Raw genomic sequence first — 20,305 nt, forward strand, 5'->3', positions numbered from 1 at the left:
TCAGTACATTTTTATGTTTCAAATATTTTTATTGTGAAGCCTTGTGGTAAAAGGTTACAGAACAAGGTATTATACATATATATATATATATATATATATACATATATATATATATGGTGGATACAGTGGATACACACTAGACTAGGAAACTGTGAAGGTGTGTTCAGACAGGATATGAAGTTCATTTTTGCCTCATGAACTGTTTGTACAGTCTGTTTATTCACCCAAAACAGCTACTGCACTGACTGTACAGAACTTAGCAATGTACACATGTAACACACTGACTATGTGTGTGGAGTGTGTTTGCATGACAGTTCTGTGGCTGTCTTTATCTTGGTGTCTGTACATTCAGTTTTAGTCATGTTGTCAAGGGTGAACTTGAAGCTTGAGTTTAAACATGAATGAATCAGAAACTCATAAATGCCCATAAATGCCTTTTATCATGTGCATGTAAATAGAAAAACAATAATGGTCCTTTAACAACATTCACTATGTCACCCTTTACTTCTTCAGTGATTGATGCCCCCAGCCAGGTGGATGTACGGGATGTGACAGACACCACAGCACTGGTGACCTGGTTCCAGCCTGTCGCTGAGGTGGACGGGGTCAGCGTCTCCTACGGGCCCAGCTCCAACCCCGCTGATCGCAATGTTGTGGAGCTGTCCTCCACTGACACCCAGTACCACCTGGGAGGCCTGACCCCCGACACCCAGTATGAGGTCTCTCTGATGGCTCGGAGGGGAGAGCGGAGCAGCATTCCAGTCTACGAGTCCTTCCTCACAGGTGAAACTAAGAACAATGCTCTGTCTTCAGATCTACCTGAACGTTTTAAATAAAATATTACCTAACCTTCTTCCTGGAAGAAAAAACACTTAGAGCCATTAACTGTTCATTGTAGCCAGGTTTAATGAGCTATGTGTCAGCTGGGTGGGTGTGCGTGTGTGTGTGTGTGGGGGGGGGGGGGGTGGACCACACATACTTTACTTATGCCTGCATGTTTACAAGAGAAGATATCCTGCTGATGTGTGTGCGTGGACATGTGTGTTCTTTGAAGGACTGAATGTCCTCACAAGTTTAAAGAAATAAAGAGAAAAATCCTCCAGTGACTTAAGTTGTGCTTCAGATTTGGGTCTAGACTAGAAATCCTGTTAAGTTACATCTGTCTAAAGGCCATTTGTGTGTTTCAGACCTGGACGCCCCCAGAGATCTGCAGACAGTGGAGCTGACGGATGAGAGCATCACTCTGGAGTGGAAGAACAGCCGAGCTCAGGTGGACAACTACCGCATCAAGTATGGACCTCTGTCTGGAGGAGAGCATGGAGAGCTGCTCTTCCCCCCTGGACCCAAGGACAGCACCCAGGCCAAGATCAGCGGTAACACACACACACATACACATGCATTAAGGTCCGTGCAGGTTAATATTACTACTATGCGTGGGTGCCTGCAGTGGGGGTGCAAAATGAGTTTGGCAGGAATATTTTCATTTATTGAACACATAAAACTGCCATGTCCTGCAATGTAGAGCTTCCAATCATGACCCATGAAGCAGCTCTTTCACCATAAAGCTCACTTTATATTGCACTGTTTTATATAAATTATATAAATATATAAAGTTTTTATTGTGTTCTTTACTTTCAGCAGTGAGTGACAGATTATCAATGGTATATATTATGATATAAGACTAGATATTGTGCTATATTTTGAATATCGTTATGTCGTGATATGACATAAGTAATGTCTTTTCTTCTTTAAAGGCTTCAACACAGTAAAGTGAAGTACTTCTCTGTAACTTTCATTATATCCACATTACTGATGATTATTTATGAGAACTCTCACTGTATTAATATTTTGTTAAAGTACCGATAGTCTTTCTACAATATTGTTGCAACATCAATGGAGGTATTTGGTCAAAACTATTGTGATAAGTTTATTTAATTTGTCCATATCACCCAGCCCTTATGAATATACTGTGGGTGGTTCAAACTTTAGCAGAGTATCATATTCTATAAGATCATATCATCTATTTGAGAATTTATATTATATTATTTTAGAGGAAATGTATATATTAACGGATTAAATGAAAATCCAGTCATTATCTACTCACCCTCATGCCAACTAAGGGTCAGGTTTATTTGTTAGTCCACAAAACACTGCGTTTCACAGGAAAACAGAGTTGCAGAATCTCCCAAACAATGGAAGTGAATGATGACCAATTTTCAGGCGGAAAAACAACTGGAAAAAACAAAAAAACATAAAATGCCATACTGCTTGTCTGACATAATCCAAGTCTCCTAAAGTCCTGACATGCTGTTTGCACACTGTCACACAACACACACCCAGTTCACACTCTGTGCATGTGAATGTGGCTCCAAGCTAAGGATCTACAGTGAAGATTCATTCTAAAAACATGGTGTAAATAACATTTTTTCAGTCAATTTGGCATATTGGGGCTTTAGGAGACTTTGATTACACCAGACAAGTAGTACGGAAATTATGTTTTTATTCTGTTTTTAACATTTGAAAATTGGTCACCATTCACTTTCATTGTGTGGGAGATTCTGCAACACTGTTTTCCTGTGAAACTCCAGCAGTGTTTTGTGGACTAACAAAAGAAACCTGACCTTCAATCAGCATGAGGATGAGTAGATGATTAACTATCTCTTGGTGAACTATCCCTTTAAGATATACATTGTACATCAATGTAAAGCCTAAAAATATGTATCTATCACTCAGCCCTATAATCAATATACATAGTATTAAAACATAAATCAAACCAATAACAGTTGTCATTGTCAGGCAACTTTATCATACTTACAGTACTTACCTAGTGGTTACAAAACATTAAAAAATATATATATTGAAGACAAGGCAGACATCTGTACAGCTGATATTTCTAAAACATTTATTTAACTAATCATTTATAGACTTCTTATGAGCCATTAACAACACTGAGTTAACAGGTTTTGAACAATCTAATGTGCTACCACAGCCATCCATTTTTTAAGGGTTTATAAGTGTAACAAATGACTGTGTTACGGATGTAATAATGGTTATTAAATCATTTTCTAGTAGGTGTGAATGTGAGTGTGAGAGGTTGTTTGTCTCCATGTGTCAGCCCTGTGATGGACAAGAATAAGCTATTACAGATAATGAATGAATGAATGAATGAATGAATGAATGAAATCATTTACTAATTCTTTATATCTTAATTATAAACCACTGACTAATCAGAACAGCTTTTGTGTTGTCAGCGTTAAATCTCTAATCACACCATGTTTCTTGTTATCTGAGACGTTTCAATAGGTGAGCATATATGAGCAGTGAAAAAGTGAACAAATGTTCATTTTTAAGGTATTGCAGTGTTTCAGAGATAAGGGATTTTGCAGTAACTCAGAGTTCAATTAATTTCTGACCCTGCACCCCCTCACCCTGTCAGAGTAATTAGGCAAAGACGAGTCATGTTCGCAGCTACAGTAAAAAACCTCCCACTCAGCAAAATGAATGGACTGTTTCTCCGTGTACATCCTCAGTGTTTTCATTCTTTTGTCTCTTTGAGTTCACATTAGCCCATTACCACTTTGCATCCAAATGACACAGCTGAAAAGCGTCTGTGGGAAAAAAAAAATTATATAGTGTGAAGTGTTTATTCTCTTAATTCTTGGGCAAGTGTTTGTGGTGCTCCCTGTTAAATGGTCAGTGTTATATTCAGCTCATTTCCAGAATGGCTTGCCTTTGTTTAGTGTCGTGAAATGTTTGCCCGTCTACAAAAGGCCCACTTTATTAGAAAACCACCCAGGGGGGTTTGGCATTCAGACTTTAAATGGAATAACACTGCTGCTTGTTTCACTGTGAGATCTCGCTCAAACAAGAAAAGCGGCGCGTTTTTCATCTATCTGCACCGCTGACATTATAAAGCCATGCTTTGAGGCGGATGTGTTTTATTCTGTTTGTTTCTACACTGTGTGCTGTGGCATGGCAGGATTAGACACCATGAGAAACAAAAAAAAAAGCTCCCAAAAACAGGCTAATAGTGTCTTTGTCTGGCCCAATTCTTTGTCCTTGGGAGGCCCATCCCGTGGAAATAAAGCACTGTGTCCATTCAGCGGACGCCCCCCTCCGCTCCACACACACCTCAGCACTTCTTTCACACAGTTATTATCTGTAATTGCCTTCACGCTCGTGATTTTATTGATAATGAGTTTCCTGGGCATTAGGTGTAATTTCATGCTGTAGGACTCTGTGTGTGATGACCTCTGTGGGAGTTAATAAAGGAATTAGATGCGATCAGGCCCAGAGAGGGCTTAATTGTAGAGACCAAAGGGCCTCCAGAGCCTGCTGTATCATAGCAAGTAGAGTTTCTGCTCCACGACAAGGGCCCTATAGATCCATCAATGCAAATACAATACTTATGTTCCACACTGAGCACAGGCTTACCATGAAATGCAATTAGGCTGCAATCTATTGTGCAATCAAACCACATGAGAGCGTTTTTGTGTTTGCCATAGGCACTACAGCCATTAGCTGAAACAGCTGGCCACTTGACTAGAGCCTTGCCATCGCTCATTTGGCGACACCTCAGTGGATTTGGACAAACAAAGCATGACGGTGCTTTTTATTTCTGTATCACACTGTTTTTATTTTGCCTTGTTATGCAGGCCTGAGACCTGGCACAGAGTATGGGATGGGTGTGACAGCAGTGAAAGATGAGCGGGAGAGTCTGCCCACAACCACCAACGCAGTGACTGGTAAGATGCTTTTACTCACACCTTATCTATATAATCACGTCATATATGTGCCTTTTATTTAATACACACTGTTTGTCATGTAAATTCTCATTAAACATTCTCTAATCAGAAAATAATCAAAAACTAAATAATATTACTTAAGAACTGAGACAAGATATAACCTCAAAATATGGTTTGTCCCAATTCTCAAGAATAAGTAATATTATTTATAATATTATTTGATTGAACACTGATCATTATTTCCTGACATTTTATGGGCCAAAAATCTAATCAATTAGTGGAAAAATTATTGCCAGATTGATCACTAGTTGAAAAATCATAACATGTGTCTCTGCTCTCCACCCGTTTTCACTTTTGGACCTATTTTTTAATTGACAAGACTGTGACAAAATTAATTTTTCACCTTTTTCCGATATTTTATAGACCAAACAACTAATCAATTAGTGGAAAAATGATTGCCAGGTCGATATTTTTCCAACTGATCAATCAATCATGAATATAATGGACATACAGGGCGTCAATAAATTATTTGCAGTTATTACAAACATATACACGTTAAATACTTTATAAATGAGTAATGAATGTATTTGGGCTGATTTAACAGGATATCTTATTGGTTTTATTTTCTCTCATTGAGAAAATGATATTAAAATTTTAGATGACTAAATTCTAAGAATAGACCCAGTGTTTGGGAATGACTGCACCACTGATAATGTATTCAAAGTTCTACTTGTCCTATTTTATTATTCCCTCAAGGTGTGTTCAGACATTTTTGCTTCATCATCACTGTTCAGTATCTATTCCCTTCAAACTGTCAGTGCACTACCAGCTGTACACACGTTAGCTGCAAACTAGCTAGCAACAGATATATCAACCATGTCTGTGGGATGCTGCCTGGGTATTTAAGTTTGTCTCAGCCTCTGACTGATCTCAGTCCTCACCAGAGACTCTGGTTCTATTATTTCCCTCCAGTCTCGTCTATTTCTTCTCATCTCTGTTAGTTCTGATAATTTTTAATTAAGCAATAAGTTGCTTGACATAGCTGAACATTAGCTTGCTAACTATGTTAATATTAGCCTCAATTTACTGCTCTTTGTACAACTTCAAATGTCAAACGAAGTTTGAGGTTGTTGTACCAGTGGGAATTTCGTTCAGTATGTACAGATGGAAAATCTGTAATATCTGACATGTTTTGGATACTGATACTGAACAAAAAACCCACTGGTATAATTTTTTTTCCAACTGGAGCTCTGTAATGTAACATTAGTTCTGCAACTTCATTGGATGCTGTTTTATTGGTTCAAACAAAGTGGGGACTTAAGTGTCAACTTTCTGAAAATGACTAGTGTCAAAGTAAGTTGATTCAGGAAATGACTTGATTCATGGACTCACACTTTTTAAATAAGAGACTTAAATCTTTGGGCTTAGGGGAAGATATCATGTATTTTCAAGTCAAAGGTCCTGTTGCAAGTCTTTTTTGATTTTGTTCAGTCATCAAACATCTCTGTTTTCAGCTGGTGCAGACACGCCCTTGCATCCTTTTCTACCGCCTCTTGGGAAATTTGTGTCTAAAGGTGTCTTACTATTGACCTTGTCTACAAATGTCCTGCTTTCAAAATAAACTAAAAAAATTCTGTCTGAAAGCACAGTTCCAATAACACATCAAATCACAGCACTAATGCTCGTCATCAGCCCACCTCATCTGAAAACAATGTGTTTCATTCTGAATATGTTTCAAACAAGGCACTCATTCCTAGATGAACAATCCAAATAGTCCACTGTCTCCCCGCCATTGCAACAGCTCTGGTATCGAACTTTCACAACAGTGTTAATATGCTTGTCAAATTTTAAGGCTGGATCGAACATGACATCAAGATTTGTTGCAGCGGCATGAAGGTTAGGCACCAGGATGATTAGCTATACTTTTGATGGAGCTGGAGGGATAATGTAAGGCCAATGTCATTTAATTACCATCCAACATTTCACATCCTGGAGGCAGTCAACAATGGACATAAATGTGTTATTACTGTTACCGTATCACTGGTTCTAATGGGGGGTATAGCTGTGTTGTCTTCGTAGCAATGGTAGGAATATATTATATTTTTGGAACCTAAAGGAAGCACTTATAAAGTGAATAATATGGGCTCTAAAACGGAGCCTTGGGGTGCTCCAGAGGTGATGGAAGCAGGCAAGGAGACGAGGTTAGCAGTTTTAACAGAAAACGATCTGTTAGGTAGGAGGTGAAGGTGAGGTAGAGGCTTCAACCCAAGATAGCAACCCGGCACTGAAGATGGTTCAGGAGAATAGCAGTATCATATCTTAAAGCTCCTTTCACATCCTACTCTCTTCCTCTCTGATTAGCCCTGGATGCTCCCAAGGACCTGACTGTTGCAGAGGTAACAGAGACCACCATGATGCTGGAGTGGAAGCGTCCCCTGGCCAAACTGGACTCCTTCAGACTGGTTTATGTATCTGCTGATGGCCACAGAGCTGAGGAGGTGGTTCCAAGCAGCTCTGAGTCTCACACCCTGAGGAGCCTGACACCCGGCATGCTGTACACCATCAGCATCACTGCCGAGAGGGGCCGCAGGACCAGTGCACCCACCTCCATCTCAGCACCCACAGGTCAGCGCTGCAAAAAACACACATTCCATCCTGAAAAGCAAAATGTTCCTGACTGAGCCACAGTGCCTTGTTTGACATTATAGAGTGTCTCAAATGTCTGGGAGGAAACAGTGGAAGGTTTTTTTTGGCATAAATGTCTGGAGGTGTAGAGTTATCATGTTGGCATTTATTCCAAACACTGACATTTCACATTCTTAACTCTGTTTGAGAGATACTGAGACCAAGATAAGATTTCTGGCAGTAGCAATTTTTTTGACAGTCTCAACACATCCGTAATTTTAAAGGGTCAATTCATTCAAATTTCAAAAACTTAATTTTGTCACTCACCTCAGTGGTAGTCATGCAGATAGTTTTCCCTGTCTGGGTTATTTAAACTCAATGACCTCACCTCGAATACTTCTCAGTGGAACTACTGTCTATTAAATATCCACTCCAGCCAGTTTTAACTGATGTTTAATGTTCCTTCTCAAACAGGGAATTGGTGTCTGGTTAATAGTCAGACGTAATCCATTACCATGGAAACCAGACTAGTTAGCATGGAGAGTAATAGCATGGATATTATTACAAAGATTTTTGTTTGTTTTTTTAACACTAGACCATGGAAAAAAGTTGAATCATACACTAACTGAAAACTGTACACAGCAGAAATCTTTGAGGTTCCTTGAACTACTCAGTATGGAGTGTTGAAGCCAGAGAAACAGACTGAGTTAGCAATGTGAACTCAGCAGTTATTAGTCTGTTTCCACAGAGCAGAGGAAAGTATGTTGTTTTAACTTGAGCATGATCATGAAGCTAAATTTCACTAATGGGAATACCCTTCATGTGTTAGCAGTTAGTTAGAACGGACATACTAAGTGCAAGGGTTTAGATTCTGGAAACTAAAAATCAATTCAGTAATGTTGAAAAAGGCCTCCTCTTCAAGCCCCTTCAACAGCTGTTTATGTCTGGTTGAATAAGTCAATGCTGCCTTCCCTTGCCATATTGTGACAGCACCATCCCAGCGCCATATATTTTGGTGAGATGTGTGGTTAATTGCTGAGGCTTTTTCATTGCTGTGGTGAGTCAAACTGTGCCGCACTTCCATGCATTTCCATTACCACTTTTAATGAACCAAGCTGTGCTGAGCCACTCCTGGACCTACTCTGGAGTGGAGCTAAAGTGAGACCGACCTGCCTCTAAGTGGGCTGCATTGACATCTTGCTAACCCATGATGACCCCCTTTAACTAGCATGAGTTGAGAGTCAGCTCATGTGTGTGCAGGAGAGCAGAGTGAGAGAGGTTTTTAAAAGTCTCTTTGTGATGAGCTCTCAGTACTTTTTTAGCTTCTAACTGAATCTTTAGTTTGAGGTTTAGTTTCTCTCTTGTGTTGCTGTATGTATTTTCAGGTTTCTGTTTTATTTTACCATTTCATGTTTCAGTTGATAGGAGTTGTTTTAAGTTACAGCCAGTGAAAACCCAGCATTTCCAGTTTGTGCTCAAAACAAAATATCAGGGGACTTTTATTGTGAAGAATTTAATGAAACAATGTGTTTGTCACATAGAAGTATAATATGAATAGTCTGATGGAAATGCAAATCCCTACCGTGCAGGGCTGACAGGCCGTGTCATACTGAGTCAGGCCAAGCCAGTTAATAAGTATGGAACAGGGGTACAACACTGTCAGGAAATGATCAGAAAATGCCAAAATACACTGGAGTGTGGCTTTAAAGAAATAATCCATCTGAAAAGTGTCGATAGTGTGATGTGTGGATTATTCAGAGTAAGTGCAGAGAGAAAATCTTTGAATGTCATGTAAAAATATCTCAAATCTGAGCAGAGAAATACAAAACTATCTACATGGCTACACACCACTGGAAGTAAGTGAGATGTTTTTATCCTGTGGGTGAGCTGACCTCTACAAACAAAGCAGAAGAGAGCTGGTAAAGTTTTGTCTTTGGCGATGTTAGTACAGTATCTGTGCTGAACCTTGTCCTGCAGGATATTCAGTATCAGTAAAATGTGTGTGAGACAGAGGCTCCTGTGAATGTGGCCCACTGTTTCCATGAGGTTTTGAGCTGGTGGCGTGGGGTTCGAGCAGAAGAGAAGTTCTCATTAACCACACGTTCATTTTTTTGTCCCTCAGTACTGCAGCCAAACCAAGGCAATGAATTGAATTCATTGTTAGCTTCTGAATGTAAGTCACTCTGTCTGTACCCCCTGCTTCCCCCCAAGGCTCATTTATAGCATGTGGGATTATTTTTCTTTTTTCCCTGTTTTTTTTTTTTAGCCAAAACAAGAAAAGACAAATGAGGTGATTGTGGCATATTTTTCATGCTGCGGTCAGGGTGCCTCCAAGCCAAACATTTCACAAGTAAATCTTCCAGTTATGCAACCAGTGCCCATTAAATGCATGGCTACGGGCAAAAATCGATATGGTGAGCAATAACTGTCTTTTGTTGCATTTTTTGGACTGCACGCTGCCAAGAAGAACAGAATACAGACTTCTGTGTGTGTGTGTGTGTGAGGGAGAGAGAGAGAGAGAGAGAGAGAGAGTGTGTGTGTGTGGATGTGGGTGGGTAAGTGCACACGTGCATGTGTCTACTTCTCATGTCTACTTGTCTGTGTGGTCATGTGTGGCACGTATGATTGAGAGACTGAGTGACTAAAAAGACTGAGACAGAGGGAAATTGAGGGGTGTGTGTGTGTGTGTGTGTGTGTGTGTGTGTGTGTGTGTGTGTGTAGGAGGCTGGGGGCTTCTGTGGACATGTGTGTGCACTGCACAATGTTCATTCATGTGATAATTGTTGGCGTGAGCCCTGTCCCCTCTGGTTTTGTGTGATTTGACCACGATGAACTGTGGCTCTGTCAGATAAAAGGCCACATGCTGCGACTCCTGTTAAAACATTGTCTCCAAAATCAGCAGCGCTCTAATCCACAGCCCGGACGATCTGCAGCCTTTATCATCTCGAGACACGGAGTGCAAATACAGATCATCGCACTGGTTTTACAGGAGGGATTGAAGGAAAGAGGAGGGGTGGGGCGAGGTGAGGCAAGGGTTTGATGGAGGTTGGGGGCTCTTCTTGTGCCTGACAATCATGGAGAGGATTACAAGAATTTGTTTTTGAGAGCTGCTTAACTGACCTGCTGGGAATCAATACCGAGCCAAAACGTGGTTCTGAAAATCAAGAAGCAGAATCAAAGATGTCGAAACAAAGCAATGTCATTAAAACAGGGAAATCAAGAGACAAAAGACAGGATTATCATAATTTAAACTAATCAGCTGGCTGGAGGAGACTCACAGACTGGAAGAGTTACACTAAGGGAACAATGACAGCACACATGGAAATGATTAGGACCCAACTTTCAATGCCCACATGTGTACAAATGAGAATATTGAACAAACATGTTTGATTTCTTTTACATAGCATTGTGAAAAACCCACAGGAGGACTGGCAGCCATCCAGTGCATTTGTTGTATATGTGACCACCAGCACAAAACACCAGTGTCCTCCTAAAAAACTGTGACAGCTCGCTGGTCAATATCTGTCGGCATCATGTTAGACGTTGTGTTTGTCAGGGTTAATGTTTTTTCCACTTGCCTGGTCTGGCAAGTGGGTCACAAATCTACTTGGCAAAGGTAAATTTTTACTTGCCCCTGTACAATTTATTTTATTTATTTGCCGTTATCAAATAACGACAGAGACTTAAGTTAGTTATCATGTTTAATCCATGGCAGCAGTGTCTACAAAATGTCAGAAAGTAGTGAAAAATGTTCATCAAAAGCCCTTTAAATGTCCTATTTTGTCAGTCTAAAATTCAAAGATGTTCACTTTAGTCTGATATAAAAAAAAAAATCAGGAAGTCATATTTGTGAGAAAATTTACTTTAATGATTAATTGATTGTCAAAATAGTAGAGCTGCAATGACACCTATTTCGATAATTGATCAATCAATCAGTATTTTCAAAAAGAAATTCTGACTTCACTTTCTGAAATGTGAATATTTTCTGGTTTCTTTACTCCTCTCTGACAGTAAACTGAATATCTTTGGGTTGTGGACAAAATAAGACATTTGAGGTCATAAGCTTGGGATCTGAGAAACACTGATAAACATTTTTCACCATTGTCTGGCATTTTGTGGGTAAACAATAGATCGATTAATCCAGAAAATAATCAACAGATTAACTGATTTTAAAAATAAGAGTTTGTAACAGACCTACAAAAAAAGTTTAGTAGCCTATTTTACCATTTGATTGGTCAGGCAACTGACTTGACAGATTTACTTGCCAGACATGGCAATTCACTTGCCCTTGGCAAGTGGACAAGCCCTATTGTTGAGCCCTGTTGGTGTGTCCTACCTCATATTATAGGCCTAATAGTGCATGAGCAGCTGCTTTCACTGCACAGAGAAATGCAGAAAGTAAAGCATGAAAAAAACAGATCATCCTCCTGCATGCACCGATCTGTGGACCAGTAGTGTCTGAAAGCAGACAGTTAAATGCTCGATCCTTCTCCCCAAAGATGAACATGCTGCAGTATGACATGAGATTAGTGTGTATCAAATGGGAGATATCAGAACGAGAGGGCGATGTCTCAGGAGACCATTTGATGTTGTCATGACACACAACTTCAACTGCATGTGACAACCAGAACTGAAGCTGAGCCTAAAGGGAAAAAGAAAATAAATAAAATGAAAATTCTGAGCATTTATAAGCAGTGTGCACTGAATTAATGGTTTATAATGTACTATAATGTAGTTGTACATAGCTATAAGGCTATATTTTTAAATGTTTATAAATATACAATATTTGTGAGCAATTATACATTCTCATATGAAGACATATTTTATATTATATGGCAGAAATTGTATGAAATATTCATAATCACATTTTCATTTGTGTATAATGACCTGAAAATAAGAATCATTGTGCTTTTACCTTAGACTGTTCTGTCCAGTACTAGTCCAGCCATACTTACATTTTGTTGCCTCAACAATGTGACTGTGTCATTGCCAGAAAGCCTTTCTAATATTGTGAAAGGGTCTATTTTAACCACAAAGTATATTTTTTTTGTAAGCCTACACAAGTAGCTTTTGTGTCAAAACCTACCCAAGTGTTGGTTCCTGTAAATAGTTTGTGTTCCTAAATCTACCCAAGTACCATATTTTTCGGACTATAAGTCGCTCCGGAGTATAAGTCGCACCAGTCAAAAAATGCATCATGAAGAAGAAAAAATCATATATAAGTCACACTGGACTATAAGTCGCATTTTTTTGGAAAATTTATTTTAACCGTTGTCTGTGCTCTGATAGAGAAGCGGTTGCGTTGCATGAAGCCGTAACACCAAGAAGGTCCTCCCAAAGTCATTCATATTCGTTGCCTTGGCAACTACAAGGGCGTGGAGACGTACCTGCACCGCTGACAAGCCTCTCCCGGCAGTACGTTGTTCAAGCACCCATCTGTGAACTTGTTCCTCCAGCTGTGGCCATCTTGCTTTTAGCCCGCGATTAGCTTTCTTTGTTTTCTTCATTGGAGTAAGAGTAACCTTCGCTTTTCGCCAGTCCCTCACAAGTTTCTTGCTCACTCCAAACTTTCTTTCTGCTGCTCGATTACCGTTTGCAGCTTGTAATCTGCAGAATATGATTTTCTTTTGGGGGGCATTTGTGTTCAGTCTTTCTCAGTTGTCTTTAAGTTAGTTTAAATTAATTTTCAGTGGTACAGGAGTAGCAGATACTGGTAGTTGTCACAAGCCTAGAGTGCCCTCTCGCTGCTCTAGGTAATGTTTACTCCTTGGTCATGTCGGTCAGCGTGAAATAACATTTAACAACATGTGAAATTATATATTTTAATTTATACAAGTCGCACCTGAGTATAAGTCGCAGGACCAGCCATACTATGAAAAAAAGTGCGACTTATAGTCTGGAAAATATGGTAGTTTCTGAGCCTAAATCTTACCAGTGTGACTGAAAACTGAAAATAATAAGAGACCAATCAAAGACCCGTCTCCAGAGTGAAATTCCAGTTTTTAATCCAACCATCTCCCACAGCCGCCTTGCATAACTTCTCCCAAGTGCCAGTCTACGCTCACACTCACAGCCAGTCACAGCACAGTAGGGTGGAACAGTCTTGGGGAAAAAAAGTAACACAATGGCTCGTCTTCCACGGTGGCTGCTATGTTGAACTGCATTGTTTCTATAAAATCCCAGACAAGCCAAACACTGGCTCCAGATACAGCCTTTTACAGTTTTCACTATAAAACAGCTGAGGTGTTTGCAATCTGAAAGTTCATTGCTAGGTGCTACTAAATTCAACACACTAGTCCTTTAATTAACAGTTTCTCCCTATCCTTAGGACTGCATTATAGTGCGACATAAGCCATTTATTAAGTGTTCATATATTGCTTATAAATGCTAAATAGGGGATCTGAAGTTGCAGTCGGAGGAGGAAAAGTTGCAACCTCAGATGAAAAGTTTGTAGCTATGAACACAATGCTGACTCAAATCCTCCTTACACACAGTGGTGGAAAGAGTACTGAAAATCTGTACTCAAGTACAAGTACTGTTACACTGCTAAAGTATGACCCAATTACAAGTAAAAGTGCTGGTGTAGTAACAGTACAGAGTATTCATTTCAAAAACTACTCAGAGTTACTTTTAACCATCACCTCTCCAAACCAGGGCTGCAAATTTTGTACGTTTTCCTGAACCAATAGTTTAAAGCTCTAATAGTTGATTAATCACTGATAATTTATAAGATACAACACATGTTTTTCCCCTCATTTTCATTTTTTTCTGTTTTTTGTCTTTTTTTTTGTCATTTTAAGTCTAAGTTTAATTTTGCTTATACAACAAATAAGAAAACAATGTCAAAACATATAAACATTCATTAGTGGATTTTTAATTGGTTGAATTCTTAATGGCAATTAATCATTTAATGATTAATCATTAACATCTTTACTCCAAATATGTGTCACCACAGCATTTTGCGTTTTGGCCCGTTTGCAATCAGATCACTTTATTGGCTACGAAAATGCAGATGAACATATTGGATATTAATTTAAATTGCACTCAGTACTCAACTACGGCTTTAAAAGTAACTTTGATACATCTAAATTACATCTTGGAATGCATACTTAAGTACGAGTAAAAGCACAATCTACTCATAAAAGTACAAGCACCCAAAAAACCTATTTAATTCCTGTAATTTGAGTATTTGTAATTAGTTGTTTCCACCCCTGTTTGTGTGTGATATGTTCTTGGAACTCATCATCCACATGCATTTTCCTTGTCCATGTGAGATCTCATAAGTGATGATCAGCTGATTCCACCCCATCACATTGCTATTGTCTCTCATCCCATTTGCGCTCCACTCTGCCACACAGTGAAAAGAGGATAATGGCAGCCTTGATGTTTACCTGCACCATCTATCTCCATCTCTTTTATAATCGCCTCTCTGAATGCTTGCACACTCAATGGATCCAATTACAGGCTGGTGCTGCTGTTGCTGCTGCATGGCTCTGCATGGCCTCCCATAGGTCTGAAGTGGACGGCGTACTTCTGCCATTCTGGTCGGGCTACGCTGCACCTTCAAATGTTAATGGCTCATTCACAGCCATTAATGGTTACTAGCTGCATCAGCATGTCTGTCTTTAAGTCTTCCCACTTATATGGTAATATAGAGGAGAAGGCCATTGATAATGAGGCACTTTTGTCACCGTCTTTGTAGTGGAAATAAGGGAATATTTCCACTCCAGACAAAGTGAAGGCCTTTCGTCTTTTTTTTTCTCTTCACAGCAAAGTGAAATGATTGAAATACAAATGAGAGATGATCAATGTCACCCTCTTTTTTGTGGCTGATACTTTCAAGAACTCATTGTTGAGCAGACGCTCAGTCATGTTTGTCTTATATGTTTCACAATGTACGGGTTCATATAGAACCCAAGAATGTTCTGTGTATGTTTGTATGTTGAAAGAAGCCAATTCTGGATTTCTGAACTCTGCTGTCCATTCCAGGTCAGTGGAGTTTCAGTCCAAAGAATTCCAGGATTGGCTTTAAAAGCCTGTATGGGTCCAACCTTCAGTCTTCATTCTGTATGTCTGTCCCAGTCCTGTAACTCTATGTTGATGTGTTTGTCATCACCCAGAGGAGGAGAAGCCTGTGGTGACCAACGTCACTGTCAGCGACGTATCGTGGGACAGCTTCCTCCTGTCCTGGTCTGCTGAGGACGGAGCCTTCGAGGCCTTTTTGATCGAAGTTACTGACGCAGAGACGGGCGCTGAGTGGCAAAACCACACAGTGTCCGCCGATGCTCGCAGCCTCGCCATCTCTGGCCTCTCACCTACCACCTGGTACAGGGCCAATCTGTACGGGGTGTACAGAGGGGCCCTCTTAGACCCTGTCTTTGCTGACACCATCACAGGTATCAACGCCGTCAACACTGGGGCCTCGCTCTCTCTTTCGCTTCCTTCTTCTTTTGCTCAACACAATCAATTAACCAGTGTGTTTCTCTGTGTGGACTTTCTAAAAGACAGTTACAAGCTCTAGTGTGGCTGTTAGCACTGTCTCTAAGTGTTCGACATCGACATCGACTCGGAGAGGTGTTACAGAAACACTTGTGTTTGTTTTCACACTGTCAGACTAAAATAGTCACTGTTGATTTTCCCATTCCCATCAGAAAATGTCAGTCTTAAAGGGTAACTTCAGTATTTCAGTATTCAAACTGGACTATTTTCCCATGTTTTTGTGACTAATGGGGACAACAATTTTTGAAATCCAGCATTGAACTAAACAAAACTATGCTAGAACATAAGGCCTCTGGGCAGCTCTGCATGGCCAAAGAATGTCCACTAAAAGTGCTTGTTTTGCTACTGACAGGCTCAGACAGTCATTCTAAGTGTCTTGTTGTTAAAGAGAATGGTCCTTTTTGTGTTTAGCCAGAAACAGCTGATTAATTGCTCTCACCAAACTGAGCAGACTTCCTTTGCAAAACTATAATTTTAACATAGTTTTAACCTGACACAAACAGAAAAAAACTCACCAAAAACATCTTGGTTGGTTCCAACAATCACCAGCTCTGGTTCAGTCAAAAAAGATGGGAAAATACTGGGAGACTAAGCAGAGAGAAATGACATGTAAGCCAGAATATTTTCACATCTAACTCTGTAATTTAAGGGTTTGTTTCAACCAAACTAGAGCTGATGAATCGAACAGCGATGTTCAAACAGTGGAAAGATGAACCAAGATTGTGTTGTTGCACATGACGATGTTAAAATTAGTTTTGCCAATTTTACAAAGGGCATCTGGTTAATTTGTTGAGAGCAATGAAACTGCACTCTTACTTTTTAACAAAAAGCTGTAACTCTGCAGGGATCCTTTCTATAATGTTAAAAGACGTCTAGAATAACAATGTTAGTGGTCGTACTTTGACTGTGTGCAGCTGCCTGGAGGGATTATGTTGTAGCTTAGTTTCACTTCTTCTGGCTGCAGCAGTCTCACTCAGTACTGGACCAATTTCAAAAGTTGTTGTCCCCGTCCGTCTCTTCAGGAAAATAAAGTCCACGTGGAAAAATAACAAAATTATCCCCTTGTTACTCTCAGTAATAAATCTACCAGTACAAGTTCTAAAATATGCTAGAAAATGTGATCCAGCAGAAGTTGACGTGAAATAATTGTGAGCAGAATAATTAACTGAGCCTGGCATTTTTTGATCACTAAGACTTGAATCTGGCACACCTTTGTAACTGAGGGCTTCTTGGTGCTCTCCCTGTTTAGATGGAGGCTTCTTTTGTTTGTTCCCATGGACATATTTTAAGTGCTCCCAGTGTCTGAGCGCAAACTGTTTACCTTCAGTGTTGGGAGCACATTTCAAAGAGGTGTGTATAAAGTCAATGTACCTATCAGCCGCTGTGGTGGGAGTTATTCTCCATGGGTAAACACAATCTCCTTGTCATTCAGATGGCGTGCAACAGTCCAAATCCCTGAACAACACCCCCTCATCAGCCATCCATCATGCACGTATCCCTTTGATGCAGGGATTGTGAAATGGGCTAACACTCCGCCGCAGCTCCCACACAAAACCCATTCAGTTTATATTAGCCCAGCCACACATACGCATTTGATCCACCTTTAGGCTGTCAGTCTGCCTGCTGGTACGAGTCCAGCCTCAAACAGCACAGTCTGTTATGTGAACATAAAGAAGGTCAGTGTGCTGTTTAACTGGGACACAACAGGTGAGCTGGTTTCCCACCCACTACACCAACTACAGCCATTATCAAGGATTAACACATTGTGAATTACAGTATGTGGGCTGTAAACAGCTCAACCAAAATCTGCTAATGACACCTCGTACAGGGTTTCTGCATGCCTCAACAAGTTAAATTTAAGACCTTTCTAAGACCATCATGAATGCAATTTAAGCCCTGTTTCAGGCCCATACTGTTATACCATGTGTAAGTGCTGATGCTCCTGATGTGAATACAGAGTAGCATTGGGTGCTGGCGTGGCTTTATCTTTTTATGACTTCCCAAAAGACTCCAATGTCTTTATATCCAAAGGTCCTAATTTGAGTGTTTTCTTGCACAAATTTCAACAGACTTCAACCATCACTGAACTTACCAAGATTAGATGAAAGTAACGCTAACAGAAGTATCTGAAGAGTTACTGAAGAGACACCACGTTAGCCCACGTAGCACATGGCGACACACTAACTGGGTTTGTTCTGATAGATTCTGACCGCACCACTTTACATTAGAGGTTACTGGTTCCATGTTGGTTTTGTTTTGTAGTTGTCACAGCATAACCTATAGAATTTTTTCCCCAAAAACACATTTAAAAGAGACTGAAGTTAATGCAACTTTATAAAACTAATGTTAACTTCATAATCTAGTCAATTTTTAAGACCTGAGGAAGTTGTATTTAAAACATTTGGAGATATTTTAGGGCATAAAAATCAGATTATTTGATTTTAAGACTTTTTATGGACCTACAGAAACCCTGTTATAACCCTACAAACACAGTATGTCCCTGCAACGTTGTGACATTTCATGTGGTGGCCATGTTACTGCAACGTTACTGCAACAAACATTATTTAAATGTTACAACATAACAGATATTCTATGGTATTTTTGCAATGTCTGTTTAACAGCCTCTGCATGTTTCCCGTACTTCATATAATGGTGTTGCTGCAATGTGAATTTATTGGGTATCCTTACAAACACAGTATGTCACTGCAGTATGGTGATTGTGACATTAATTAATTTATGATGTAGCAACGTTGCTGGAATATTATGCTTAAAACATTCAGTTGCAGCAACATTCTGGCAACAAACCTGTCATAAGAGGGACGTTTCATGTGACATCTCAGTGCTATAAAGTGATGTTGTCACAACATGTACAAAAGAGGGAAATATTGAGACTGGGGCTGCACAATTAATCGCAGTCACAATAAAATCACAAATTGGCCAGGTCCAATATCCAAATAACAACCAGAGAACCAGAACCAAATCACAGTTTATAATGAGGTTCTATATTACTGCAGGGATGACCTGGCCTAAAAATATTCAGATGAAAGAGAAAATGTTTCTTTGGTACATCATTTACACTAATCATATCATGTATCACAATTTCAGTCAAAATAATTGCAATATTTTTTTTTACCAAATCAAGCAACCCTAATTGGGACAACATACCTGCTGGCGACAACACGAATTTAACATGGTCGGTTGCCACAACGTCACCAAAATTATATTGTGACTACATTCCTGCAACGACTTTGTGTCAGTGGGGAATGGCCTCTGAGCTCCTTCACAAATAAAGCAAACAAAAACCAAATAACCTTTGAAGGCCAACTTCATTGTGATATACACAATCATACAGAGTCTGATCATACGGTCAGATTCGGTCTCTGCATTTAATCTGTCCTAGTATGAGGAGCAGTGGGCAGCAAGTGTGCAGTGCCTGGGGAACAGCTCCAGATGTAAGCCAGCACCTTGGTCAAATGTACAGACTGGAGAATTGATCTAATATACATGTTTTTGATGGTAGGGGAAACCAGAGTGTACCCATGCAAGCACAGGGAGAACATGCAAACTCCACACAGGCCGTGTCTCAACTGGGATTCAAACCCATGAAGTGCTAACCACTGCCATCATGTTCCTATTTGAGCACAACCATCCTCACCATCACCTTATAAAACCATTCAGACAAAAATAAGCAGTTTTAAGTTAGTTGACATTTTTTTGTCAGCATCTCTTCTGGCATTATCATTCAGCATCTCACTGATGAGGATCAGTCAAGTGGAAGAAAGATGGGAGGACTGACAGAGGACAAAAAAAAAAACCCTGAGGCGCTTTTGTCACTTTGTGTGAGGCCTCTCTTCTGTATGCATCCCCAGTTCCCCCAAGCCTGGACCGTGCTTCATTCTCATGCTGCCATTGCCCCTGGGCTCTGGTGCTAGGGTGCCAGGGGCTTCTGGGGCCACGCAGAATATGGCATGCGCTCAACACGGCCCATTGTCTGCATGCTAATGGCTGGTGAAACCATCTTAACATTTTTCATTAGCATGGCTTAATCCATAAAACATTCCAACTTGTGAATACAAGCGCTGACTAATTTGATTATGTTATGCACGGTGGTCATTGCCGGTCTGCTGGAGAAAGAGACGTTGCAGGGAAAATAAAGTCCTCCTGTGAAGAGGGAGAAACTTTGATTAACGGAGAGCGAGTTTTATACAACAAATGAGTGATGGAACCACAAAGAGATGTGGACAGCACCCAGAACAAGCTCCACTCAGCTGTGTTTCGTATGACCACAAGCTGCTCTCGTAAAGTTATCAGGCGAGACTGAAACCAGCTCCGGGCTTCTGCTTGCAGACCCCTTTTCAGCAGGTTAGCTGGCGCCGGCTCGTACCTCCTCCAATAACAGGCTCCCCTTTGTGAGCGGGGATTGTGTTCCCTCAGGT

At 40.2% G+C, this 20,305-nt stretch overlaps 1 protein-coding gene across 4 annotated transcripts in view; it reads left to right on the forward strand.

Moving 5' to 3' along the window:
• tncb (tenascin Cb) overlaps positions 1–20,305 on the forward strand; it is a 126,415-nt gene that overhangs the window by 86,703 nt on the left and 19,407 nt on the right. For 3 of the 4 annotated variants that reach the window (XM_084729340.1, XM_084729339.1, XM_084729341.1), the window contains exons 7-11: positions 514–783; positions 1,188–1,373; positions 4,656–4,745; positions 7,107–7,370; positions 15,491–15,766. In XM_084729340.1, the coding sequence (XP_084585466.1) occupies positions 514–783; positions 1,188–1,373; positions 4,656–4,745; positions 7,107–7,370; positions 15,491–15,766 (1,086 nt within the window). The remainder of the gene's footprint in view (positions 1–513; positions 784–1,187; positions 1,374–4,655; positions 4,746–7,106; positions 7,371–15,490; positions 15,767–20,305) is intronic. The other variant, XM_084729342.1, reaches the window with a different exon arrangement.

The sequence above is a fragment of the Lutjanus erythropterus genome, chromosome 10 (genome assembly GCF_056507025.1).
Source record: "Lutjanus erythropterus isolate fLutEry1 chromosome 10, fLutEry1.hap2, whole genome shotgun sequence".
Lineage (NCBI taxonomy): Eukaryota > Metazoa > Chordata > Actinopteri > Lutjaniformes > Lutjanidae > Lutjanus > Lutjanus erythropterus.